The sequence below is a fragment of the Panicum hallii genome, chromosome 5 (genome assembly GCF_002211085.1).
Source record: "Panicum hallii strain FIL2 chromosome 5, PHallii_v3.1, whole genome shotgun sequence".
Classification (NCBI taxonomy): domain Eukaryota; kingdom Viridiplantae; phylum Streptophyta; class Magnoliopsida; order Poales; family Poaceae; genus Panicum; species Panicum hallii.
This window is the reverse complement of record NC_038046.1, coordinates 15462716-15490302: the sequence shown is the minus strand read 5'-3', so window position 1 is coordinate 15490302 and position 27587 is coordinate 15462716. Positions and strand designations below refer to the sequence as shown.

Sequence of the window (27587 nt, the reverse complement as noted above, 5' to 3'; positions counted from 1 at the left end):
CCGCTCCCTCCTGGGCTCGGGGGCCTACCGTCCGCGCCATTTGTCATCGCCCTGAGGCGCGCCGGACCTGCCGTCGCCACCCTTGTTGGCTGCGGCTGCCCCTTCTCCTGCCGTCGTTCAGGCTCCACTACTGTCGCCGTGGTCGCTATTGCTTTTGCTACTTTTTTTGGTCGAGGGACGAGCTTCCCCCTATCGTCGTTGCGCACATATGCTTTTACCCTGCTCTGCTTCAGCCTGTTAGATCTGTCGATTTGTACTTGTTGCTCGCTGATGGCATTATCCTGCATGGAGTTGGGACCGATTTGTACTTGTTGCTCGCTAATGGCATTATCCTGGTCCGTGGGTCTTTGGCAAAAGCCTTGCAGGCTTCGGTTGGTGCTAACAATGGTGACGTCTTCAGGTGCCATTGTCCTCGTTGGAGGCATTGTTCGACTCTGATCCTTTTCTTCACGTGAAAACCTCGTCTGGTTCTGAGGCAGGCGGCGATGGCGTTTTGCGTCATGTCGTTCCGGGAGATGTCGTCTTGAAGTTCTTCCGTGCTGTTGGTGCCATTGGTGTCATCCTTGGTGCCTCAGACAGTTTGCTATTCTTAGTTTGCAGGGTACTTGCTGCTAGGATTTGCTTTGGGCTGGTTTTATCTAGCCGTTTGTGTGGTGGTGGTGGTGGTGGAGTTTGCCGTCTTTTTATTGTGTTTAGAGCTGAGGTGGTCGCTTTCTTTTATGTTGCAAGCTTGTGTTGCCACTGTCTCCTTCGTATGTTTGTAACTCTGCACTTTGGGGCTCTCTTGAAGTTGTGTCGCAAAATTCTCTTTCTCTCAATAAAATACGTGCTTAGGCACGTTCGCTAAAAAAAATATCAAACGTGATTTGACCCACACCGGGTCACCGGGCAACGCTTTAACCATTAAGTGGTTAATGGCTATGAAATTAACAATGTATTACCTCTATCCTTGAATAAATGACGAGCAACTTATATTTAAAGATGGAGAGAGTATAAAAATACACTTAAATATAGGTCGATTATACCAAACTTGCATGACATGCTTTAATAAGAAATCCGAGTCATAAATAAAAAGATGACACATCTTTATATGATCTCAATGCCTATTTAGACTTTCACTTGACCTGATGGAGTATCGGGCCAAGCATGTGTGGGTGCCTTTCAATTAAGAAGGCTTTTAGCTAAGCCTCTGTATAAGATATATACATGATTTAGACTATTTTTCAATTAAATAGGGCCCTTTTGGAAGCCTGGTCTAAGATCTCACCGTTGTAGTAGCACTCGCGTTTAGTTTACATAGGAAGAATTGGCCAATTTTACGAGAACTAGGATAATGTCCATCCAATTACCATGTTTTAGTGTTGTTTTGTCCTCCTCAGATCTCTCTCACCCCCTTCGCGAAACGGATAAATTGGCTTAAGGATCAAAGCAATGCCATGGCCTCTCAAGTCTCATTCCTATAATGATAAATTGGCATAAGGATCAGAGCAATGCAATTACTTTAGAATCAAATGGAGAACAACGAAAAAGACGAGCCACCATATGAGCTCCTTTTTTTTTAATAATAACCATATGAGCTCCTTAGTTGCAGTTTGGCATTTCACGTCACTTATGTGAGGGGTTGAGGGCCCATCCTTCGTTGCAGGAGTTCTACACCTGAGAGTTAAAACTTAAAAGTCATGCTGTAATTAATCACTTAAATTAACCCTTTAATTACTCATTGACCAAGATCCCGACCGGGCTAGGACACCGCACCTACCTCGAGTTCATCATCCATACACCGCATCACAGCCGTCCATCCGGCCCAACCAGGCCGAGCCAACGACCGAGATCGAACCAACGATCCCCATCCCCTCCCCTTCGCGACGAAGCATCCTCCTCTCGCGGTCTCACATGGCACGAGTCGCTTCCCCTAAAAAAGCCGATTAAAAAAATTCGCAGAAAATAAGGGGCAAAAACTCCCGTAAATTACCAAACACGCGCTGCCACCGACCGATCAGGCGACCCCCCCTCCTCCCCGAGGAAATCCACCACCGCGGCCGGGGCCTCCAGATCTCGCCGGAGGCAGCTGCAGCGGCGGCGGCGGCGGGGGGCGATGGCGCTCAACATGAAGACCCTCACGCAGGCGCTGGCCAAGGCGTCGGCGGTGATCGAGAAGACGGTGTCGACGACGGTGCAGGAGGTGACGGGCCCGCGCCCGCTGCAGGACTACGAGCTGCTGGACCAGGCCGGGTCCGGCGGCCCCGGGCTCGCGTGGCGGATCTACACGGCGCGGCCGCGGGACGGCGCACCCTCGGCGCCCTACCCGGTCGTCTCCGTCTGGGTGCTCGACAAGCGCGCGCTCGCCGAGGCGCGGGCGCGGGCGGGGCTGTCCAAGGCTGCCGAGGACGCCTTCCTCGACCTAGTCCGCGCCGACGCGGCGCGGCTCGTGCGCCTGCGCCACCCGGGCGTGCTCCACGTCGTGCAGGCGCTCGACGAGACCAAGGCCGCCATGGCCATGGCCACCGAGCCCGTCTTCGCCTCCGTATCCAACGCGCTCGGGTGCCTGGACAATGTCGGCAAGGTTCCCAAGGAGCTCAAGGGAATGGTACGACTTTGACCTATCGTGTTTCAATTCGATTTTGCTTGTCTGTATATGTACGATCTAGCATCGATCTTAGGCAATTAATTTGCTGATACGAAGACTACAATACTGAAGTGTAGTAGTTTACCGTTACTACTGCACTTGATACTGCCTAGGAAGTTAAGGTGATTAGTGTTGGTATGTGATTGAAAACCGGCAATTGCAACTATTTGAGCTGTTCATCCCATTATTGATTAGCTAATATCATAGAATTACAAAGGCGTGAATTAAGAAAATACCATTTACGATCCTAATGCAGCATTTAGCAGTATCGCATCCAGAAAATTCGCCAAATGGGTGTAATGTAAAATTTTGCAACAAACCTTCCTTGAAAAATAGCATACTTGTTGGGTCAGTGTATCAAATTTTACAATGCTTTCGGGGAATTACATAGTTTTGTTACTTCCTAACTTATAGTTCACTGATCTGTAAAAATCTTCTGAAATTCTTTGGTATAGGACTTTAGAGAATAATAGGAATTGTTTCAAATGTGAGGTTGAGAGTGAGATTCTTGCGGTTTCGACTGTAAAACTTTTATCTTACTATCTGGTATCTCGCGGGATTGGAACTTGTCAGGTCATACAAGTGGCTATTGGTACTTCTAGGTTTTGTATTCCTTCTATTTCAGTGTAGAATGTTTCACTAGTCATGGCAATTGTTTGAATATCCAAAGCGCAATCATACTTTTCAGTTCCACAGTTGTTTGCTAAATTCTTCTTGTGTTTCAGGAAATGGGGCTACTTGAGATTAAACATGGACTGCTACAAGTTGCAGAGACGTTAGATTTTCTTCACAACAATGCTCATCTTGCCCACCGAGCTATATCGCCCGAGGTCATCACCATTCTTCAGCTTGTAGTTTTCTGCTTGTTCCTTTTCTGTTATTGATAATTGATTTTCTTTGTTGTATGCCCATTGCAATCCTGTAGTTTTGGTGCTCTCTTGTCATTTTAGTGTAGTTATTCTGCTTTACCGCCAAGTCCCCCTGATGTTTCTAAGGGCATTCTGTGATTTAGGCTTGCTGCATAATATGATGCGATTTTTTTTACTTGCACTTAGTTGCTGAAAAAACTCAACGCTTTGTTCCCTCAAATTGCAAATTGGTTTGTTCACATTGTTCTCCTTTATACGGAACCAATTAATGTATGTTGCTTTTGGAACTGATGGCGTAATACCACATGGAATCCAATATACACGCTCCGCTTTTAAATATATGACATTTAGGACAAGCTAGTTAGTTTCAACTAATTAGTTTGTCCTATATATTTCAAAATGGAGGGATGAATTGAGATAGTACCTAATTAGTTTGATGTTACGTGCTTGCTTTTCATTATGCCAACTTTAACTCTTTAAGTTGTACGCTAGCGCACTGTAATAATCTTGATTCTTTTACAGACGGTCTTTATAACTTCTAGTGGGTCTTGGAAGCTTGGTGGGTTTGGTTTTGCTCTTTCGATTGACCAAGCTACAGGAGGTTTGACTTCATCACCGCAATTCCATTATTCGGTTAGTAAGTAATCTACATTCAGCTTGTCATTTTGGTGACTTTTAATTCAATATATATTTTACCATATTTCATTTGTACTAAATAATCTGCATCCTCCCTTTAGAGCTTTAAGCCTGCAACAGAAATATTCCACTAAATATTCTAATGATTTATCTTGACTAATTAACTTCTAAATTGCTCCATAGTTCTGTGTGATACATATTTCAGGCATGGAGTTTCTTCCAGACATGAGATGATCTTTTCTGTATTACTTTTCAAACATTTATCACTAGTGTTATATGTGGTGATTGTGTGTAGCTAGTTATTACTGGGCCTTATAACGACATATATGATGTGGACCAGAACCTGTGTTAATCTTTATTAAAATACTCCTCACTTCAAGTTTTTTCTTCATTTAATTATATCCATTGCTCACTATTTTTTTTTCCTGGCACTCTCCGATTAGTGACTTATCGAACCTGTTTTTCTGAACGTGCTTGTTTTAGCATGCTGATGTTCTGAACTGTTACCAATTTATCTGCTCGGTTTCTTTCTAGGACTATGATGTTGAGGATACAGCTTTACCTCTTCAACCATCGTTGAATTACACTGCACCGGAATTGGTCCGAAGTGGAGATTCTAAAATTGGCTCTGCTTGTGACATGTTTAGCTTTGGATGTCTGGCTTACCACCTGATTGCTCGAAGACCACTTCTGGACTGCCATAGCAATGTTAAAATGGTATGTATTAAAATCCAGATGAATAACATTATGCCAATATAAATTTTGTTCTTTTAGCATCAATGGTTTAAACAGCTGGAGTTATGCTTCCCTTCGATTTTGCATGTTACCATCTGTTCAGGTTGCATCTGCATTCTGCATGACTTATGCTGATGTCTCCTCCTATTCTTGCAGTACATGAATGCCTTGACGTATTTAACAAGTGAAGCCTTTTCTAATATCCCTTCTGATTTGGTGTCGGATTTGCAAAGGATGCTGTCAATGGATGCAGTATCACGCCCTAGTGCTATGGCCTTTACAGGTGTGTTTCGCCTTCCTTTTCCTCATTTACGGGCATATTGATGGAGTTTTTGTGTCATCCACTGGTGGGGCTAACCACAACAATCACTTCATAGTTTCATGAAATGCTTATGAATACTATCTTTTTTATAGGCTCTTCTTTCTTCCGGAATGATACGAGGTTGCGCGCTCTTCGTTTCCTGGACCATTTGCTTGTATGTATTTGTTATCCCTTTGGTTTATTTTCCTAGAATAGTGCAAAAGCTAAGTTTCATTGTGAGAAACCAATCTTGCTTCTTTGCTGTCTGAGAATCCTTTGACTAGATTTATTTAGTCATACCTGCCAAGATAGCAGCAAGAGTACTGCCTGCTAGACTGCTATTTATTGAATTGAGACGACAACACAATTTGGTGCCTCGAGATGGTTCTTATTTTTAAGACAACATTCCTTTCAGGAGAGAGATAATATGCAGAAGACAGAGTTTTTGAAGGCACTATCAGATATGTGGAAGGATTTTGATTCCCGAGTTCTTCGATATAAAGTATTTTCCATACCGCAATTCATTCGCTCTATCTTCTTCCAACCAATACTACTTACTTATGTGTACTATGATCTAAATGTGAGCATTATTTGTTTATACGATGTTATGCTTCACAGAATCTAGTGGAACCTGCACGTGTTCAAATAAATTGAATAGCTTATCCTGTTCTGTTTTGTGTCGTTGTACAATGTTCAAGTTTCCTTCCTTTGGAGCTTAAAGTTTCTGTTATGCTTAATCAAGAACAAATGTTTGGAGCTTTCACCGCTGGTTACTTCCTTTATGGCAATAATGAAAAAGAATTCACAAACCTCAATTAGTTGACCTTAACTTCACAAAACTAATCACTTCTTTCGTTGACCATTGCCCAATTTGAATATTGTACTTCTGTTTTTCTTGTGCCTTCGAAACTTTTTTGTCCAGAAAAGAAAAACAACCTTGCTAATAGTTGATCCATTTGTTATTTCAAATCTGACTCACACTTTACAACAGGTCCTTCCCCCACTTTGTGCTGAGCTACGCAACATGGTTATGCAGCCAATGATTTTGCCCATGGTTCTGACAATAGCAGAATCTCAGGTTATTTCTGCTATTTCTCATTTATACCCTTTGTTAATATGTGAATAGAATCTTTTTCTTCAAAGAATAGTATGAACTCCCATCTTAGTAGCTGCTTATATTTCTATTACTTCTCATGTAAATATGCATGTCACTGTAGTAGAGTCCTAACTACACATGGAAATATCATTATTGCTGCAAGATCAACAGAACTCACTGCAACTGAATTATTTTAGGTGCACTTTACCATCATCTCCTTTGTTTATAGGGTTTCAGAAAGTAAAATGCATTTCATATGTGGTGATCTTTTCTTAGATGCATCTGTCCATTCTGAGCACCCATTAATTTCTGCTCTTTTACAGGACAAAGGTGATTTTGAGCTTTCAACACTGCCTGCACTTGTTCCAGTGTTTACTTCAGCATCAGGCGAAACACTTCTTTTGCTTGTGAAGCATGCGGATCTCATTATTAACAAGGTAAGCAGGGTTACTTTATGAAATATCTAGTGATTCTATTATTTTGTTGGGTTATCTATATGACTGAACAGAATGGTGATCTAAATCCACAAAAAGATATTTACTAACATGTAGTTTAGTCATTGGATTTTTTTTTATTGTGTTTTGTGACCTGATTATTATTGTCTTGTGCAGGCCACCCAGGAACATTTGATATCACATATTCTTCCAATGCTGGTCCGGGCTTTTGATGACAATGATCCCCGGCTACAAGAAGAAGTTCTGCGTCGAACAGTGCCACTGTCTCGTCAACTTGACATCAAGGTTACCCTGAAATAATTTGCTAAAACAAAGATTAATCATTCAATTTTGTTTTTCTTTCCATCATTAGCAGAAGATGGTTTCTCACTTGCTGCATGGATTACAGCGTGTTATGCATTCATTTAATGTTTTTTTTCTTGCAGCTAGTAAAACAGGCTGTCCTTCCACGTGTACATGGATTAGCTCTAAAGACTACAGTTGCTGCGGTATGTTTGTCTATAATTTAGTCTACTAAATTTAGCAGTGTAGTTAATATCTTCAATCATGTGAGCATGCATTAGAATATGGGAATAACACTATTATATATTGGAAAAACCGCAGCCTTATTTATGTTCTAGCAGTCTCACACAAGAAAAGAGAAGTATATAAACCCCGTAACATCGAATACATGGTTTTTGTATGTAATTTTGAGCTTCTTGCAGCTTATACTGAATATCTTATTGATGTTCAGTGCCCTAAGTTTAGTAATGCTTCATAATAGGTGTTGTAATAAATTAGTTGTTCTTGACATTTTGGTTTTCTGAAGTAATATTAGCAACATATAGTATTTCCTATGTATGCTAATGTTTCAGTTGACTGTAGTTCTAATACATTTTTGCTTATCAAGATTGACATTTTAGAGTTCTATCATTGTGTTGCTCTCTCTTTCCTATCTATCCATCGTTTTGCAAATATTTGCTGCTTTCTTGGGTAATCCTGCCTCATCACTTTCAGGAAATAGTACATCATTCACTTTGTACTGTTGCATATTCTTTTTATTTTGCTTATGTTCCTATCTGTTCCTGCAAATATAGGTGCGTGTAAATGCCTTACGCTGTTTAGGAGATCTTGTGCCATCCTTGGACAAAGAAGGTATACTGGGAATCTTGGAGACTGTTCGGCGTTGCACAGCTGTTGACCATTCTGCGCCGACTCTAATGTGCACACTTGGTGTTGCAAACGCAATCTATAAACAAGTTAGTTCTTTTGACACACAATTTTTACTGTTGCTTATTTATAGGCCTTTTTCCAAGCCAATTTTACCTTTCAGCAATACTCAATTTAACTTCTTTGTCATTTATCCAGAGTGGTGTTGAGTTTGCTGCCGAATATGTGATTCCTCTCATCTTCCCGTTGCTCACAGCACATCAACTAAATGTACAACAATTTGCCAAGTACATGCTATTTGTAAAGGATATCACAAGGTATTATTTAATTATATCCTACATCACTCCCTCCCTTGTGCATGCCAACTAAAATACTACATACTTTTACAGCAAGATTGAAGAGAAGCGGGGTGTGACTGTCACAGATAATGGGCATGCAGAGGTAAAAGCATCACCTTCATTGGCAAATGGGATTCACTCTGACCCTATCTCAAGAGGGGTGGGTAAACCTGCACAAATACCAGCTGCAAAGAGCACCCCTGCATGGGATGAAGACTGGGGTCCTAGTAAGAAAACCAGTGCTCCATCTCTCTCTGTTGATTCAAGTGCACAAACAAAGCAACCATCGGCTGACCCTTTTGACTTCAGTACTCAAACAAAGCAACCCACAGCACTCTCTTTTGATTTCAGCACTCAAACAAAGCAGCCATCATTAATTTCACAGGTTACAGCAGCTACAATCCCACCTGCGCAACCACTTCCATCGCTGCAATCTCTTGCACCCAGTTCAGGACCTCAAACTTCTGGCTCATGTGTTCCTGTTGACATTGAGTGGCCTCCTCGTAGCAGCTCATCATCTGACTTCAATGCACCCTTGTCTGTTAACAAGGAGAATGGTTCTGGAAGTCTGTCTAGTGATGGGCTTGATGGTATTGATCCTTTTGCCGATTGGCCACCAAAACCTAGCAGTGCTACCAGCATTTCAGCAAATGAGCATCGGCCAAACACAAATCAAAATGTTTCTGGATTTAGCTCAGGAAACATAGGGTTTGGTGGCAGTGGAAATTCTCTAGGGCAAATGAAAAGCAACCAGATGAGCTGGTCCAACACGTCCAATTTAATGGGCATGAACTCAACTGGCAGCTATTTGAACCAGGGCAACACAGCTCTAGGGTTCGGAAATCCAATTGGAGGACTGAGCACAGGTCTCTCAAATCCAAGTAGTTCCAGTGCTGGCCAGAGCATGATGCAGCCAAAATCTGATTTTGGATCACTGTCCATGACGACCAACAATGCCGCTCATGGCCCACCCAGGCTTGCCCCTCCTCCATCCGCTGCTGTTGGAAGAGGGCGTGGTAGAAATCAAGGACAGTCAGCACTCTCCCGAGCATCACGGCCCCCTAATTCCAACTCTTCATCAGGACAACAACCTATCCTTGATTTACTTTAGTATAAGAGAGGATGGCCGATGTTCTTCTTTTCTCAAATGTCAATTTGTACATCTTCAAACCTTTTGGATGGTAAGCATGATATTGTTGTTTTGGTCATGCATGCGGCCAAAGTGTATTCTCTTGTCAGTTTGAAGCTGGATGGTAGGTTTATGGTCCGAAGGAAGCTGCTTCGGGATCTTGCAGAGGTTACATTTTCTCTTGCTTAGGATTTTTATGTCAGCATGGAGGCCATCTCCATATTGGTGAGACAAGAAATGTTGTTGTGTATATCTCCCCGTCCAAAACTCGGCTGTAGCTTGTAGAGTTGGTGAATATAGTCAGACATGTTTATCTGGGCTATGAAGTTTTGAATGCTTATAGTGTACCACCATATTTAATGGGCCTTATAGATGGACCCTGTTCATGTACTCCACACTGCCCAGCTTGATATAATTCATTTGTTCTGTAAAGGGGCCCATGTTGTGTAGTGCTCAAACTAAGGCCGTCTGCAATTCTGGTCCGATGTTGTTTGGATTCACTGTCGTCGATAAAACCACATTTGTTATTGTACCCCATAACTGTGTAAAGTAGATCTTCATGTTTGTCCCTTTCTCCTTACCATTCCTAGCTGATTAACCAAACTTGGCCCCTGTTGCCTTTTTTTTCGAGTCTGATATCTTTGGTACTGCTGACAAAAAGCTATCCCTGGTTGGATTCTTGTGCCCCATTCTGTGATGCTGACCTTGTACAGAACTGGATCCAGCAACAATGGTCTTGTGAGTTGTGACCCTGACCCATCCACGCACCACCGATCGAGCATTTCGAATTTGCTGCAGAGGCCTGCAGACCAGTGCACCACTACCGCGCAGAGCGCATGCATGATGAATGCATTTTTCGTCGGATGGCAGGAATGTTTCAGTTAGATGGGCGCACCAGGGGATCAATGGCTCAGGGAAAAATTGAATGCATGGCGAGCTGGCCTTCACTCACTATACTGCAGTACGAATCGGAGGTCAGAAGCCTGCAGGGACGCTGGTACAGTCTCCGTCTCTCATCGATCGATCATGGCCGCCATGGGATGGCCATGTTCTTGGAGCTATCTAGCTATATCCTCGCTCGCTGCTCATGATGTCCCCTGCAAGTCTTCGCTTGGCAGGGGGCTGGAGGCAAGTGGATGCATGCATGCATGATGCGGCCATTGATTGATCGGGAAACCAACGCCGCGCGGGCGTGCACGCAGCAGCCATGGCCCATGGCTCCGGATCAGGAATACCGCGCTGCTGCAAAGGCGACGTACGGAGGAATGGGTGTAATGGGCCGTGGTATAAATGGGGGCGCCACCATGTGATCACATTCACGTACGGTGGCAGAAGGCATCCAGAGAGACAATGTCAATGTGTACATGCATCTAGAAACATATATAGGCTGGATGCATGAGAGAGGGAGAGCGAGGCATGTATCGATCTTTCTTGTAATTAAGTATGCAATTAGATATCTAATAGTATTTTTTATCAGCTAATTAATTACGATAGCACGCCACTCTGGTTCATTTCTCCCCTCAAATTATTTACGCAGAATGCCATTCTAATTTATTTTATCAACTCTTCGAATCGACCCAGTAACATAAAATATATATAATTTACATCCCTGCTCGTAACGGATGGCATAACCGGCGCTCTCGCAGCGCGGCAACGTCATCACGATCAGAGCAAAATTAAAACTCAATATACTAATCGAGATCCAATCACTTGCCATCCGCATCTGACCAAGCAAGCAGCTGCGCACCACACGCGACATGAACACGATAGCAAGCAGGCATTCACGGCAGGCACGGCGACGGTCGGGCAGGGCACATGCACGCAAGTCGCCGTCGTCGCACAGCATAGATTCAGTCCGAGGGTATGTATATACGTGAGGCCGGCCGGTCACTGTGCACTCACGGCGCGCTGTTACAGCAGCATGCCTGCCCAGGGGAACCAAACGTACGGTCTCGACCTGACTGGCTTATTATTGGGAGATCCCGATATGGCGATATCGATATCCCATCGTGCATCTGGAGCTACATATGGGGGAGCCCCATATATGCACCGCCACCATCTCGATCGATCGGTTTGGCATCCCTTGTATTTCTTTTTGTTCCTTTTCTTTTTCTTTTTCTTTTTCGACAAGGGGCATATATTAATCGTATTTCTATAGGTGTCTGATGATGATGGGATTGATGCGTTTGCGTGGGTTGCGTGAGGCAGTAATGTAATTGTGGTTACCGGCAGGAGCGGTGGTGAGAGAGAGAAGGCAGATAAGAAATGGATAGGGTCAGCCCAGCAAGGGCGAGTACCCTAGGGAATCCAATGCAAAGCAAAGGGCCCCCCATATCCAAATCCAAATCCATGTGTTACTGTTACTAACCAGGCAGCCGATGACCATCGCATCGGAGAAGAGAAAAGCTCACGTCACCATGTGGCGCCCGCACGTGCAGCGGCGCCCCACTCACGTGCAGACCCGCCGAGCCGAGAGCCGGGCGGGGACGCCGCGCTGCTGCTGCTGCTGCGATGCGCGCCCCGCGACCCCGGGCGCACGAGCCCCGGCGCCGGTGGCGTAGGTGGTGACGTCACGGCGCGCCCCCGCGCTGAAGCAACCTCGGCGCGCGTGCTCCGCCCATCATGCTTATTGCCTAATGGTGGCCTTTGATTAATGCCTGCCCGCCTGGCTGCATATGCTGTGCTGGAGCATCTTCACTTTGCGGCTGCTTCGTATGAGATGCTTGATGGCACTTTCAAAGGTGTAAAATTTGTCATCAAGGTACTAAAAGAAGGGCGCCATCTTTTGTTTTTTTTTATAAAAAAAGGACAGAAGGACGCCATCTTCGTATGAAGTTGAAGTGGAAGTGGTTACCACACAGGAGTACTCCCTCCGTTTCAGAATATATATCGTTTAGAACAAGCTAAGTAGTTCATTTCAAATAGAACGGAAATATTACTGGCTATCTATCCAAGTATTGTGGCATAATCTTGCTTGCAGCCTCCAGTAATGGAGGTGAAGATTTAATCCATGGGCAAGTGGTTTCTCCTTTATCCTACATATATAATGCAACTGCACTCATCTCTAGAGGGACTAGGTAGAGAGAGAAAGGGATATATTGTATATGTTCCTTCTCCTCGCATTCCATTGCATAGTTCCTAGGCTAACTAACCTGGGATTCCCTGGTGCGCGCAGTTAAAATAACTAAAAGAAAGAAAGCGAGAAACTCCAATCGCAAAGTAGCCATCCATGCAGCAGCAAGTTGCTTCTTTTTATTACCTTTGCAGGAAGGTATTCTTCGCCTGGAACTGTGCTCTATGCAGGTGCAGGCTGTAAGCAAGCAGCCAACTTGGTTTCAGACCAAAAAAAAAGTATATACTATAGAACATACTACAATAGCCATTTAGCTAATACACAATTGGTGAAGGGCATAAAGGGAATGAACAGAAAAATATATACGGCCATTTCCATGCCCCACGGGGTGGGCTTCGATCTTGGGGCCCATCCACGGAGGCGATGTGGGCCTCGTTTGGGCTTTGCTCCCCTCTCTGCCAATGTTTTTTGTTGGCAGTCAAAGCCAACCAAAACATCCCATATTATTAGCCACACACATTGCTACCCCAGCTGTGGTGTGCCATTGTACTCTTGAGCTCCATGCATGGCTCACAACATGGAGTAAGTAACCTTTACAGTTACGCAGCTCGCTTATAGCTAGGTGCTGCCACTAGCCCTACCATGACAGAGAGACACTGTGTCCTGATCAATGGAAAAAAGACCAACAGATGAGTGAGAATATGACATGTTAGGCAGGTCCTGTTCTTGTGCCGTGAGGTCACCTTCAGATCAGATCTACCGGAGGCACCAGCCTTTCGCACGAGCCCCATCACACACTACATGCGTGGCTCGTCAGATATGCCAAGCACAAGGGACCAAGGGCCAAGGCCGTAGTTGCCACGAGCGAGCAAGAGCAAAAGCCTTCAGCTTTGGTGGTTGGATGGAGCTCGAGCTCATGTGCAAACCGAAGAAAGAATCTATCGCTGCGCAAACAGAAAGGAAAGCCATGTTTTCCCATGATGGATCCTTCCCTGAGATGCTCTCTCCTTCTCTCTCTAGCTGTGTGACGCCATGACCTACCTGAAAAGTTGCAGTAAGGGTGTGTGCTTAGCCTTTTCATAAAAAGGCTGCAACCTTTTAGGCCAGATGGAGCACATCATGGTACAGCTGCTCAGCCATTAGTGGCAGCATTAAGACCAAATAGTTAGATTGGGGCAGGGAAATAATGTGCCTGTCTGCCTGATGCAACTTGCAATTGTGCTTTTCAGTCTTCAGATCAGAGGGAGGAGGGAGCCAATTAAAAGTGCCATGAATTAGGATCCTGGTACAAGGAAAATTTGTACCACAACAGGCTCACCTAAAGCTCCTTTCATGTTACATTTGTTCTAATCCTTTTGTTTCTCTGCAAGGTTTCTTATGGTCGTGAGTCTTAATGAGTTTACAAGTCCTCCTAGAACATGTAATGAGTTTACTTGTCCGCCTGCCCCTGCCCCTGCCCCTCTTAACCGCTAGCACCACCTAGAACATTTTAAAATAAAAAAATGCTTGAGTTATTTAAGATAACTCTTGAATATGGAATCTTTCGTAGGCTCTGCATTTAATTACAGGGAAAAATGTTCACCCATAATCATGCATTTTTTTAGAGAAAAACATTCTGTTTTAATTATGTGCGCCTTTCAGATGTATCAAAGAACTTGAAAAAAAAATTATGCCTACACTACTCCAGAATCTACTAAAACTATCTGCTGTAAGTGTAGCTTCACCGCTTTAATATTGTGTGACGAAATATAAGTTTCTTCTGATACAGCTACAGCTAGCTCTCCCTTCAGTGTCTGACAACATTATGTTCTTCTGATTGAGCATAGCGATAGATCCCTTCAGCGCTTTTATATACTAATTACACTTATAACTGAGCTGTTGCTTGCATTCGACTACAAACCATGCACATCTCACGGCAAATTAGGACCCTGATCAAGAGCAAACAAAGATAAACAAACTACTATTACCACTAGTACTACCATGCAAAGACAGCCCGGTCCATGCCGCATTATATTAAAAAAATTCCCAATCACTAACGAACTCAACCCCGATCCAACATAGACCAATCACACTTCCTCAACCGGTCGTCCCACTTTTTAACCAAGATCCGCATGCCCATCCCCCCTTCTCCAAATCTCCACGGTTTCATCTTTTAAAAAAAAACTGCATGGTTTGCATTACCGTATAGTAAGTAACTGCAGTACGGTCAAACAATTTTAACTGCACATGCCCTGCTTCGTTTGCAAGCTTCTAGTATTTACTGTTCCCTTGGATCCTTTACCCGGCTCGGTCCTCATGCATTGGACCTAATCAGGTTACTTACTCGTCGCCATAATGGATAAGCTATATATAACAACTCTTGTTTTGGGATCTTGAGGCATTGCCACATTTGACCCATCTTGATCTTGAAGCAACCACACGTACAGCTTTGAAGAGACAAAGCTAAACAAAGCGCAGTTGTTCAGAAAAATTACCAGGGAAGTTCAGTTAAGTTTAATTCATCGCACAATTTGATGTCAGTGAGAAATGGTTTCGACAGGTTTACTCTAAAAGGAGCCCATAGTATAGTATGTGTAGGGGATGCTTAAACTGTTAAAACGTGTGTGTGAGAGTGAATGCGATGCACATCCTACATGTAGTTTAAAAAAGAGTTTACCTGATGGTAATTTTCTGTTTGCTTCTGTCTAGTTTCAGTTTGAGGTCAGCAAGGGCCAAGGGAAGGTGGTGGTTGGAGAGCGAGCATCAAGGTTCACAAAAGAGAATACGACCCAGTCCTTGGGTTGGAAGGGCAGACCACATAAATCAAAACATAATGTACTACTATAACTTATCCATTGTGTGCATTCAATAACTTTTTCCCCTCCCTCACAAAGGCACCGTTCATTAGCTTATGACTCCAACAAAGATGTGACTTGTGACTGGACCAACCATCTGATCATGCATCATCCATCAGGGGAGGAGGAAAAGGTAAAGGTAAAACAAGACCAAGTGTGCCATCACATTCACAGGTGGAGGGTGTGATCTGCATTAACTTGGACAGATGTGTACCCATCTACCTTTCTCCACTCTTTAGTTCCATGGTTCACAGGAGGTGTTGCCTTGGCTCCCTCTTCTCACTCTCAACATTTATGCCTTGGCCACTCAGCTCACATGCTTGGCTGCTTGCTTGCTCATGCCTTGCAACAACCACCACCACCAAGGCCATAAACACTTGCATTGCACTGCACTGCATTGCATATGACGCCTTTTATTGGCATGCATGGATGAGTGCATGTGTGCGAGTGTTTGTTATGCCCTGATGGGTGGTAGAAATTCAACAGGTTTGTTTCACCATGGCCTGGATCTGGGTCAGGCAGACCTGCCTCCTTCCAGAATGCTTGCTGTTGCCATGCTCCAACTGATTCACCATTTGTGCCACCTTGCCCAAAACCCAGTGGCTGCTGAGTTCCCCACTGCAGGGCCAGAAACTGCAATAGATTCAAGCTTCACACACTGCCTGCTGGAGCTCCCCCTTTTATAATAATGGGAAGCAATGATTAACAAGGCGAGGGCAAGCTTTATCTTTCCATCCATGCAGTGCAGGACACAGTGAACTATAAATATGCTCTGCTCTGGCCAATGGGGCACAAAAGGAGAGCTTCTTCAGCTGCATACACTGAACCTTCACATGAAAAGGCCTGAAATCTTTTTCCATGACAAGCACAGATCTTGTCCCTCCTCTCAAACCACACTTATCCAACTAAACCCACTTTGTATATAATCACATGCTTTTCACATAGTTTATCACTTCAGTTCAGCCAATGGTTGCAAAGAGACAGCTCTGTTTCTTTGCCAAGACAATGATGTCTTTGTTGTTAATCAAACTCCTTTATTTTTTTCCCCTTGGCATAGTGCAATGGAATCTATGGGGCTCTCAGTTCTGGTAAGTGCACAGAATGAGGGTGCAGACCAGTTATCCTCCCCTCGCTCTGGGCCTGTCAGCTGACAGCCTGCACATGGCCTCATGGGATCAAATCTCATTGTTAAAGGCTTGCAAATCTTGCAAACATGGCTTGGCACACACTACTATATTGTTTTCCCTTATTCCATGCCCAGCTGTTCCTGGAACTAATCTGGGTTAACTGCTTGGAGGGCTTTTCAAATGCTTACAGATCAGGGAAAGGTTATAGCCATGAAGACACATGCATTACTGCTTGTTTCTTCTATTTGATCTGCAAAAAATCAGAATGTCAAATCTAAGATGGAAGCCCTTCTACACTTGCTCTGCTGCAATTTCCACTCCAAATTCATAGAAATAACTTCTTGCATATGAGTATGCAGTGGACATGAACCTGCTCTAACATGTAAATTTAAAACCAGGCCTTGGGACCATGCATGGGATATTGTGAAGTGTATCAGTGTCCTTACCCTCTCCATCAGGGAAGGCGATTAACAAAAACAGCATGAGTTCCTTGCAGGCAAGTATTCAACTGGTGCAGTTTGTTTGAATTGAGCAGACAGGCACAGGGTAAGTAGCAGCCACATCTGTATGCATCACGAACAGCATGCAGCGGTGCAGCACCCCCTGCGCTCAGATTTGGTAGTATATCACCACTTGTGCTAACTGCTAATCCACTGAATAAGCTGCAGACAAACTGATGAAGTAAGCACACCCATCTATACATGATTCCCCTGTGCACACTGCAGCTCCACCCATTGGCTCTTGACCTCTTGCTGGCCTGATCTCGCCACCAACTGCAGCTCCAAGCTCCCGGCTGATCCACCGCCCGCACGCATCTCGACGCGGGATCGCCGACGTGGCTGATTAGCAAGCACGGCCTTCTACCCTGATCCAACTAACTAAACCAATCACACATGCATACATGCACATTGTGATGCAGGATTAAAATTAAAAAACCGCGGCAGCTGGACGGCACATGAGCTGCTGATGCTGCCTGTAATGTTCCATCTAGATCGTGCACGCCCAGCAGATTTGAGCTCGGAGGCAGCAGATTTGTCTTGGTGGGAGAGAATTGTGGGAGGGAGCAGCAGGGCGCCGAGGCCAGTTTTGCGTTGCTAAAACCAGAGGGGTCAGGGCGCTAAGCATATTGTAACAACCGACCAACCGAAAGGGGGCAGTAGGCCTGGGGCTTTGGAAATAATCTGTCTCCCCTACACAAAACACATGCACGGCCAAAGGATGGCGCAGCCGTGTCCGTGTGTGTGTACTGCCGGTGAGCTTTGCTTGTGCCTGGATCTGGATTAATTAGTACTGATGCTAGTATAGTTTTCATGTCCAGCAGCGATGCACCGTAGTTAGAGCCTGTTTGGATCCTTTGGCAAAAGGGCAAATAGCAAAAAATTTGTTTTTTTTCCATTTGGACCCAAACACCCTATGGTAAAAGGGAAACAGTAAAAACATATGGCAAAAGGAAAATAGCAAAAACAGCAACCCTATCTCGCATCCCGCCCGATCCCGCATCCGCCCGACCTCCGCCGCGCGGCACCCCCGCCGCCCGGCGCCTCTGCCCGGCGCCCGGCCCCGCCGCCCGGCGCCCAACACAAATAATTGTATGCACTTTGGTTTGGACTGTATAAATTTTGGATTGTCAATTTTATGCACTCTGTATGAAATGGCGGGAAAGAGGTGGCGGGAAAGGGGATAGGAGAGGGAGAAAAGGGGTTTAAATGAGTTTTTGCCAAAACTTTTACCATTTGGATCCAAACATCCCTAATGGCAAAAATTTTGCCACTTTTGGCAAATGGCAAAATTTTTGCCCTTTTACCCTTTTGCACTTTGGATCCAAACACTACCTTAATTCGTTCTAGGACCCATTCAGTTAAACTACCCACTGCATATGTTTGTACATAAAGTAAGAAAGTATATGTCTAGATGACTGATCAGTTCAACTTTTTGCTGGGCTAGATTTGTTGTATATTTAGCATAGTTCATTAATGCATACCTGTGCAAGTTGAATGGTATAGGTTTTTTTTTGTGTGTGTGCGTGAAGGGTCAATGCAACTAATTAGTTTTGATGCCATGTCAAAGTCTAAAAACGACCCACACTGGTTAGTTCCTGTTGCCTGAAGTATACACATATTCTACTGGTACCTTGCTTTGCCAAGTGTCGAGTGTCTGCAAAAACAAAAGCGTCCTTGTACTAGCTTAAGCTTTTTTTAGGGCACCACTTTCAGTTTTAGACGACCTTTCGGAAAGCAGCTTATAGCAGCCCACAGAATCACGGGTAGACAAGGCCGGAGGACCGGCAACTAACGCGAGATGATTAAGGGTTTGCTTGATTTCTCAGGATTAAACTTTAGTCCCATCACAGATGTTTAAACACCAATTAGAAGTATTAAATATTAAATGGAAGCTAATTTGCGAGACGAATTCATTATATCTAATTAGCCAATGATTTGATCATGTTGTGCTACAGTAAACATGTGCTAGTGATGGATTATTTAGCTTAATAGATTCGTCTCGCAAATTAACATCAGCTTATGCAATTAGTTTTATGATTAGCTCTTGTTTAAACTTTAGTCCCTCTATTTGGCATCAAACATCCGATGTGATCTGAATTAAAACTTAGGGCCTGTTCGTTTCCAGCCCTCTAAATTTTGGACCCATCACATCAAAGAGAATCTTGCTATTTAAAAATATTAAATAAAATCTGTTTATAAAACTTTTTGCACAGCTGGGCGCTAATTCGCGAGAAAAATTTAATGAGCCTAATTAATCCATAATTTGCAACAGTGATGCTACAGTAATCATCCGCTAATCATGGACTAATATACCTCATTAGATTCGTCTCGCGAATTAGTACTGGGGTTCTGCAATTAGTTTTATAATTAGACTTTATTTAATACTTATAAATGATAAGATTCTCTTTGATGTGACCTCTCTAAATTTTAGACCTCAGGAAACGAACACACCCTTAGTCCCGATATCAAACAACCCCTAATTATGACATTAGTTTAGTGGCTCCACTCGTACTAAACACGCGTGTGGTGTGCTGGTGCAGTGCGTAGCAAGAGAAGCTTTTCAATCGTTGGCCTTTTTTCAGATGGGAGTGTACTTGTACTGATGAGCCGAGACGTGTCGCGCTCCCAGTGGCCGGCCTTCTTTTTGAAAAGATTGTAAAGAAGCAGCGCGTAGCGGGAGCAACATCACGTTGAAAATCACCTTTGCTTGGTCTAGCCCTCCCTGAGCAACGTACGGTACACCGCATGTCGCCTCTGCCGTCCACACGATTTGACGTAAAAATAAATAAAAATGGCAGCTTGCACTACACGAAAACACGAAAACAGTTTATTTTCATCGGCCACGTATATTTTTTGTCGGTCCACGGTAAACTGACGAAAACAGCTGTATTATTTTGTCGGCCTTCCAAAACCGACGAAATTGAACTTTTTTCGTCGGCCAAGCCAGGGCCGACGAAACTACATTTTCGTCGGCTTGACCTAAGCCGATGAAAATAAATGTATTTTCGCCGGCCCAACTTGGCCGACAAAATTATAGTTGCCCTATCTCTTCACCAGTTTCGTCGGCTTGACCTAAGCCGACGAAAATAAATTATTTTCATCGGCTTAGGTCAAGCCGACGAAATTACACTTGCCCTATCTCTTCACCAGCTCACCTTCCCTCCTTCCCTTGCTTTCACTATCGCCCGTTGCGCCGCCGCCGCGCCGCCGGCCGCCGCTGCCCGCACGCGCCCCTACCCCCGGCCGCCCCCACCCCCACCCCCGTGCTGCCCGTGCTGCCACCACCCACACATCCGAGCCGCCACCGACACGCTCTTCTCGGCCGTCCCCTGCTCGAGCTCAGGTATTAACCTGTTGGTTATAGTTGTCTTTTCATTAATACTATTAGAAATGTTGGTTGGTCTTGTTGTAACTATATTTGTGATTCTGTTCGTATAAAATTTATGATTGTTATAAGATTTCTAATTCATTTCTTAGAAAATATATAGCATTAATGATATCTAAAAAGATTTGTGTTACATATGCTTGATAATTTTTGTTTGCTTAGTATCGTTAAGGAAGTAACATTCTCATATGTGATTCGCGTTTAACACAAATATGGAGGAGATGGATAAATATTCCATGTAAGTACCACCATATATCTCATATGTGATTCGCGTTTAGCGATGTACTTGTGCTGAATAAAAAATATATAGGTTGTTTGATCAAGAAGAATGGAGATATGCACGACAACCAACTGCTAAACAGCTTGAAACCTTACGGGCGTGAGGGTTTACGTGGTGGTCCTAATTTTATCATATGGTTTAGAAAACATGTAAGCATTGCTACTCTAAGTACCTTATTTATATAAATCGTTTTCATCGATTTTATTCCGTTGGTCTATTTTCGTCGATTTTATTCCGTCGGCCTATTTTCATCGGTCTGCCGACGAAAATACATATTTTCGACAGCTTTATGGCTATTTTCGACTGGGCGATGAAATTACCCTATTTTCTTGTAGTGTTGAATTCGAAGTCCCATTTTTATTGGTTATTTCCAAATTAAAGTATAAAAGACATGAACCAATAAAGCCATGTATTAAAAAGCGACCTGAAATTAACCTTCGTTTGCTGCTAGCTCGGCTCGGCTCGGCTTGACTTGGTCTCGAGATCTACTGTTGTGAAGCAGATCAAATGCCCATACACACCACATGCGCCTCGTCGTACTCACCATACTATGATCGCTGCGTAATCTGGAGTGATGTAGTAGTGCCAGGACACGCACCGTACAGTGCGAGCTTTATCCCCATCGCAGCGTTGCTTAGCGCAAGACGGCACACGCACGCGGCCGGCAAGTGCCATGCCATTGCCATCTCCCCGATCGGCCGACGACGACAACCGGCCCAGTCCGCGGATCCGAACGGTCGGCCGGTCACGTCGCTCGCCGGATCGGTCAAGTCCGTGCTGCCCCTGAGACGGGCGTCGCGTGCAGGTAGTCAGCCTAGGCGGATAGCCTGGCGAGTAGCTAGCCCCCCGATCTGCCGGGCCCTGCGCGCGCGCGTGGCGCCGCCGCGAGCCCAGTCCGCGCCGCTGCGTTCGGCTAGCGGCGGCAACAGGGCTCCTTCGTCGGCACGGAAGCGGTGCGCGCCACGGAAAGATCAGCAGCGCCCGCCCGCGGAGCGCACGGCCCCCCCACGCCCCAACCAACCCCCCCCCCCCCCCCCCCCCCCCCGGCGTACCGTGCGTGCGCCCCGCGTCGCGACGTGACGCGACACGGACGCCGGCCGGGAGGTTCGCCGTTTTGGGGGCGCTCGGCGGCATGGTGATCGAGCGTGGATGGCGCGCGCTGCTCGGGCTGGCAGTTGCCGTCCGGCGGGGCAAATGATGCGCCGCATGGCCGCTGGCCGGCTGACGACGGCCGCCACGCGCGCGGCTGACGGGATGAGATGTTTGTCCATCGATAAGCTCTCGGTGATCACCACCGTTGCTCGGTGATCTGAAATTCCGCCGTCCTCGACCAACGTGCCGCGGCCATGTCGCCAGCTGTTTCTGCCTCGATCGGAAGAACAAGAAACCTGCCCAAGAGGAATAGTAGCTCCACAACAAAGAACAAAAATAGAAATGCGCCCTTAACCGAAACTGGCCCGTCCGAGGGGTGGCCCACGTCCCCAGCTGGCGAATATTTTCCCTCCTCCGGCGGCCATCGGCGCCCATCCCCAACGGGGCGGGGGGGCGCACACCGCGCGATACGGGAACCGGGGCCCCCGGGGCCCCTTCCGCGACGTCAGCCGTTCGTGGCCGAGCGGACGGTCCTGATCTCGCTCGCCCGCGCGGCCGGCCGTCGGTCGCTGTCCTCCCGTGTCCCGCCCGTCCGGGGCTCGCTCGCGGTCGCACGCGCCCGTTGGGGAGGAATGAGTAGGCTGCCCGTTCCGGGAAGGCCGGGCCCGCGCGCCAGGCGGTCCTCGGGGTTGTGTATGGAAAGCGAGCGCGCCACCCGTCATCATTGGACGAGGGAATTTTTCCGGCGGGGCCCAGCGCTCTGTCAGCGTCGTGAAAGGTAGGGTGGGGCCGGTACGGAATTCGGTGAGTAAAGCCGGAGCCTCGTTCGGTCTCGTTTGGGCCAGCTGGCCCATCCAGCCCATTCGCTTTATCCCCTCCCTCGTCTTTGAGTGCCTCTTCTTCATTTAATTCCAAAATTTGGGAGATGCCGGATGCCGCTTTGGACTGTGCCGCAGGGTGTGTCTCGCTAGTTTGTGGGGTTCCAATGCACGCCGTCCTCATTGCAAAAATGGCATGTTTCGGAACCACACAGACTTTGCCGTGGCCCGTTCTATGTTTTTCTTCTCCTTTCTCCCCTGTATCCTGCCGTCGCATTGCGTGGCGGGATGCTATGCTGGTTCACACTTCATTATGGAAGGTTTCTTACGTGCGGTTTTTATGCTATACTAATTGGTTTCTTTGTAGCTTGACATCAGTCGGGAATTCGGACCACTAGCTCCCGATATGCATCTCGTGAACCATTCTTTCCATGGGGGATTCATGGCGACACATGGGACTAGCAAACCAACCTTGACTATAAACATGGAACCCGTTTGACTCAGACACGGCAACTCGGCAAGTTGGCAGTAAACCAAACATGGCGAATCACATGACCCGACCTGCAAGCAAAATGGAAGAAGAAAACTAGCAGCTGGAAACATATCACAATAGGATCGGATTCCTCCCACTCCATCATCATCATCTTAAAAAGAAAAAAAGAGAGGGGGGGGGGGGGGGGCGAGACCTCCTCTCAGCCGCTCGCGCGCCATCGGACGGCTCGGGTAAGGGGGACCGCGCCCGCCCACACGGCATCTGGTCCCGCGCCGTGCGTCGCGGTGTACCGCCCTGTACCTTGCGGGAAATGAACATGAAACCGTGGCGGATCGGAACAACCCGCCAACCAGCCGCGGAAGTACACCCGGAGGAGACGGACGCACGCACGCGACGCGATATGATCCGATCCCTCACGGATGCCATCGCGATCGATACCCTCGACGAAACCGATCGGAGCGACGCTGGCCGGCCGGCCGGCCGGAGGATGCAGCTGAGCCGCCGCCGTGGTAATCAGCGGCAACAAGGTGCAGCCAGCCGAAGCGTTTCCCGTGTCCGTGCGGGATGGTGGCTGGAGGAGATCGAGGGGAATCTCCACGGCCTCCGGGCACATGACCGGTGTGATCTGCTTGAATTCCCATTCCCTTGCGTCCCTGTCCTTGCCGTTTTCTCGCTCACCTGCTCTGCTCACAGATGCATTTTCAAGATTCCAATCAATATTTTTTTTGCAGGCAACTAAATAAATTGCGTCGGATTTTCTTTTGCTCTTTTTGTGTACCAGGTACAGGTGCAAAGCAGAAAGGACGAGCGAGGGAGAAGGTGACGAGTGACGACTATAACACGTCCTAGAATTTGCTCTCCTTTTTTTTTTAAGGGAAGTCCTAGAATTTGCTTGTTTGTCTCATGAGGTTTCTTCGTTCTTCAGCTATACGCCCCAATGACTATAAATCATCGGGGGAAAAAGCCTCTGCATCTTAGAGTACACCGATCTGTATCCTACCTGCCGCTGACTTTTCAAGGTGTGTACGGTTAAAAATCACAGCCCCTGAGCTTACGAGATAGGGGAGACGTACAAGCCACGTCGAGTAGTTATTGTGTCTAGTTCCCGAGTCTGGGAGCTAGCGAAGCTACCATAGATGTGCCGAGCGAACTGGAGAGTTGTTGCTGAAGCTCGATCAGAAAAAAGACAATGCGTACATTATGTAGCATAATACGAAGATACCGAAATTTATTCGGTGTAAAAATAAATTTGCTGTGTCGAGCTCTTGTTTAGATCATGTAAATCTCCCAAGTAATCCACCTGTTACGTTTAAACACCTGGTCCTGTTTTAGCCGTTACTCATAGCGTGTGTGAGATCTTTATCCCGTGTACGCGTGAGACGTTAGACGTGATAGAAGAGCCGAGGTTTCACGGATTAAGGTATGTGCTACCAGAGAAGATTAGCGACCGTTAAGAGAAAACAACGTGCAAAAATAAGAAGTCGGCATTGCGATAAAGAGAATGCTCATTGCCATAAAGTAGTCGACGAGAGCGCGTATTGCAGTATGTATGTCCGTAGGGTGTAGCCGTTGTGAGCCTGACACAACTCAGTGTAAAAGGGCGTGGGCGGTGCCCTACAAACTCGATGTACCAAGCGTGTGGGCCGTTAGTCAGCAAACCCTAGAAGTAGTTGATGGTGTAGCCCCCGAGGATAATTCCGGTCGAGGGGCATACCCAAAATAGTAGCCGGTCCTCTGAAGAACAAGTCGGAAAAGGTATAAATGACTTAGCTTGATTCATGGGCGATTGTCGATGAAGCCGTGGCGGTCGTCGATGAAGCCAAGACGGTTGTTGATGAAGCCTGACTAGTCGAAATCGGTTCCAAATTGTTGTTCCCAACTAATTTTCTAGTCGAAACGAGTAATCAAAGTAGTCGGCGGCGGTTCGCCGAGCGTCCTCACGAAGTTGAAATAGTTGTCGGCGGGTCGCCGAGCGTCCTCGTGAAGTCGAAGTAGTTTGAATATGAAGTCCTTCGAGCTCGTCCAATGATTTTGTCAATTTGCCCCACTGTGGGTGCCAACTGTCGATGTTTTTACCGCCATCCTACCTATGGGATACCTTAAGGTAGGAGATTATTTGATGAGGGATCGCCGGATCTGGAACTTGAAGGTAAAATAAGGACACAAGACACATATTTAGACAGGTTCGAACCGCTAGAATAGTGTAATACCCTACGTCCTGTTTGACGTATTGTATATTACACCCTGCATTTAGATGTTGAGTTGCCTGTTGGCTGCTCTGCCGATCTAGATATCCCTAACGTCCTTTATATTTCAGGAGGCAGGGTAGGATTACAGGGTGGAGTACTGATACCATTACAGAGAAATTGAATCCGATTCCATTTCCCTACATGTAGCTTCTTTGCAGGTACCTGCGGATCCATTCCTGATATTTGGTGAAATGATATTTCCCCGGCACCAAAACGCAAAGTTTTGGCTGTGGTACGATATAGATAATGTACTGACATGAAACTAAACAAGTTTACTAAGAACTTCGTCATGCGGTTGAACTTTCGCTCTCTCACGGATATATCAAGAAGTTACTACTAGAGATAGAGATAGAATCAGAAGGATGCACATAATAAGGAGGTATGCAACCGTGACATCCTATCGCTAACTTGTTAAAATGTAATGTATTGTCATGGAATAAAAAAAAAGTTTACCAAGAACTCTGTCATGTGATTAAAATTATTTCACTCATGCTGTTGATGCAATCGAAAGGATGCACATAATGAAGAGGCGTGTAGCTGTGTATAATTAACGAAGGATCGTCTCTCTTCTAATAAGATCTTCTAATAATTAAGAAGGTGCTTACTCTCGAAGATGTCGTGGCATTTAGGGGGCAGATGATGTGTGCAATAAAGAGTTGCGTATACCTCCAGAAGGAAACTATTATCTGTTGGGATGCAAAGTATCAAAAGCTTGATACGTATATTTCAACTGACCATTGGAGATGTATGCTGTGAGCCTATACAGCTTGTGGAACCAAAGACTGAAAAAGAATTAGGCATATTTATGGTATATCTGGGTAGAACCTGTGTGCTAAATGAGGCGGCAACCGGCAAGGCACGTTCAATTTCTTCGTGTAAACAATAACAAAAATATCAATACACTCAATGTCACCTTATTTGAAAATTTGCCCATAAAGAATTGTACTCTAGTTGAAAACTACAAACGGCGGCTCCCGTGGAATGCTAATAATTTTAAAATAATTCACCGCAACACCAACCTTCCTTCTTAAAAACCATTTGGGCTGTCCTTCCTGATCTGTGGTTAAGCTCACAAACTTCTCATTGTATCATGCCCTTTGCTTCAGCTCCACACGCCACCATCTTTGGGCAAAAGCTGTCTTGATGCGCGTCGGTCTGTATCCTACTACTGGTGCGATTTTGTCTACCTAAGTCAAAGAGTGCCCGGCTAAAAAAACCTTTGGCTTGATTTGGAGATAGCTTGTCCTCTTTGTACTCTTGTTGTCTGGATTACTAAAAACCCAGAGCATAAAACCACTGTTTCGTGTCTGATACTTGCCCCAACTTCAGTTTTCTGCTCTTACATACATGCTGCGTTTTAGACAAGCTACTGAATGTCATGAGCTCGCCACAATCAGCACATGGCGCAGATTAAAAATAGAACATTTAGTATGCAAAGTAGGCCTGCTCATTCTTAATTAGGGTTTAAGCTGGTCACAACTCTCAGTCAGCAATAATACACGCATAGCTGCTGCAGCAGCTGCTGCACGGCACGGTACCACAGCATAAACATCTCTCAGATGTGGTTGTGAGATTCTTCTGCTACTACACACCACCTAGCTCGTCAGCTGCACGCCCTAATCGCATTTGTTTTGGCCATGTCTCGGTCACTATCAACCCCTACTGGCTCTGGCAGATCGCTTGGCGCACACACCCTGCCGCTGCGTGCTGCCACTACTATATCCTCGCATGGCCTTTGGGGGGCTTTTTAATTAGGATCCAGTGGTTGTTGGTCAGTGACCAGCCTATGCAAGAGCGTCCGGCCATGGGGAGGCTGGGCTGGCTCGGCAGTAGGGTGGTCCGGCCGTGTCCTTGTTGGAGGGATCAAAGCCATGGGAGAGAAGACAACTGCTTGAGGCTTTTGCTTGTTTCTGGGTTGCAGTGGCCAGTGGATTCCTTCAAAGGAAAGAAAGTGGGATGGGAGCAAGGGTAGGAGCTACTGCTATTAAAATCCACATCCTAGGGAGAATATTATTGTGCTGCTGCAAACATTTTAATTTCCGCTATTGAGAAAGATGGGGATCTATATTTATTTATATTAATATTGGGAAGTACGTGCTGGTTTATTTTTTATCCATCTATCTTAGTGTACAGGAATCAATACCATTCGACCAATAGCATATTACTTTTTTTTAAAAAGGACACCAATAGCAAAATATGGCTGCTGTCCACTTTGTGTCTAGCTTGATTTAAACAATTTATATCTCTAACGACACCGAAACAGCCAATGTGTATCCCTAAAACCACAATCACCTCGTATAGAGGAAAGTGTGTCTTGCAAGTGGAGGATAATTAGTCATAAGAGACTAAACGAGAATAGCACTATGTTTAGAAGCTATAATAACAAAACATCGTGAAACCAT

The 27587-nt window shown here is 45.7% G+C and overlaps 1 protein-coding gene across 1 annotated transcript; it reads left to right on the top strand.

Annotated features, from left to right (window-relative positions):
* Positions 1–1952: 1952 nt before the first annotated feature.
* LOC112893303 (SCY1-like protein 2) lies at positions 1953–9898 on the top strand. The gene is made up of 14 exons (XM_025960549.1): positions 1953–2587; positions 3352–3456; positions 4018–4128; positions 4666–4848; positions 5023–5149; positions 5281–5342; positions 5583–5669; positions 6159–6245; positions 6587–6700; positions 6875–7003; positions 7144–7206; positions 7795–7956; positions 8066–8184; positions 8257–9898. The coding sequence occupies exons 1-14, from the start codon at positions 2096–2098 to the stop codon at positions 9314–9316; spliced, it is 2901 nt and encodes a 966-aa protein (XP_025816334.1). The 5' UTR covers positions 1953–2095; the 3' UTR covers positions 9317–9898.
* Positions 9899–27587: the final 17689 nt, after the last annotated feature.

Coding starts and splice junctions, on each gene's coding strand:
- LOC112893303 (XM_025960549.1), top strand. CDS start 2,096: ATGGCGCTCAACATGAAGACCCTCACGCAGGCGCTGGCCAAGGCGTCG. Junction 5,150..5,280: donor TAGTGCTATGGCCTTTACAG/GTGTGTTTCGCC, acceptor TCTTTTTTATAG/GCTCTTCTTTCTTCCGGAAT. Junction 6,246..6,586: donor TGACAATAGCAGAATCTCAG/GTTATTTCTGCT, acceptor GCTCTTTTACAG/GACAAAGGTGATTTTGAGCT.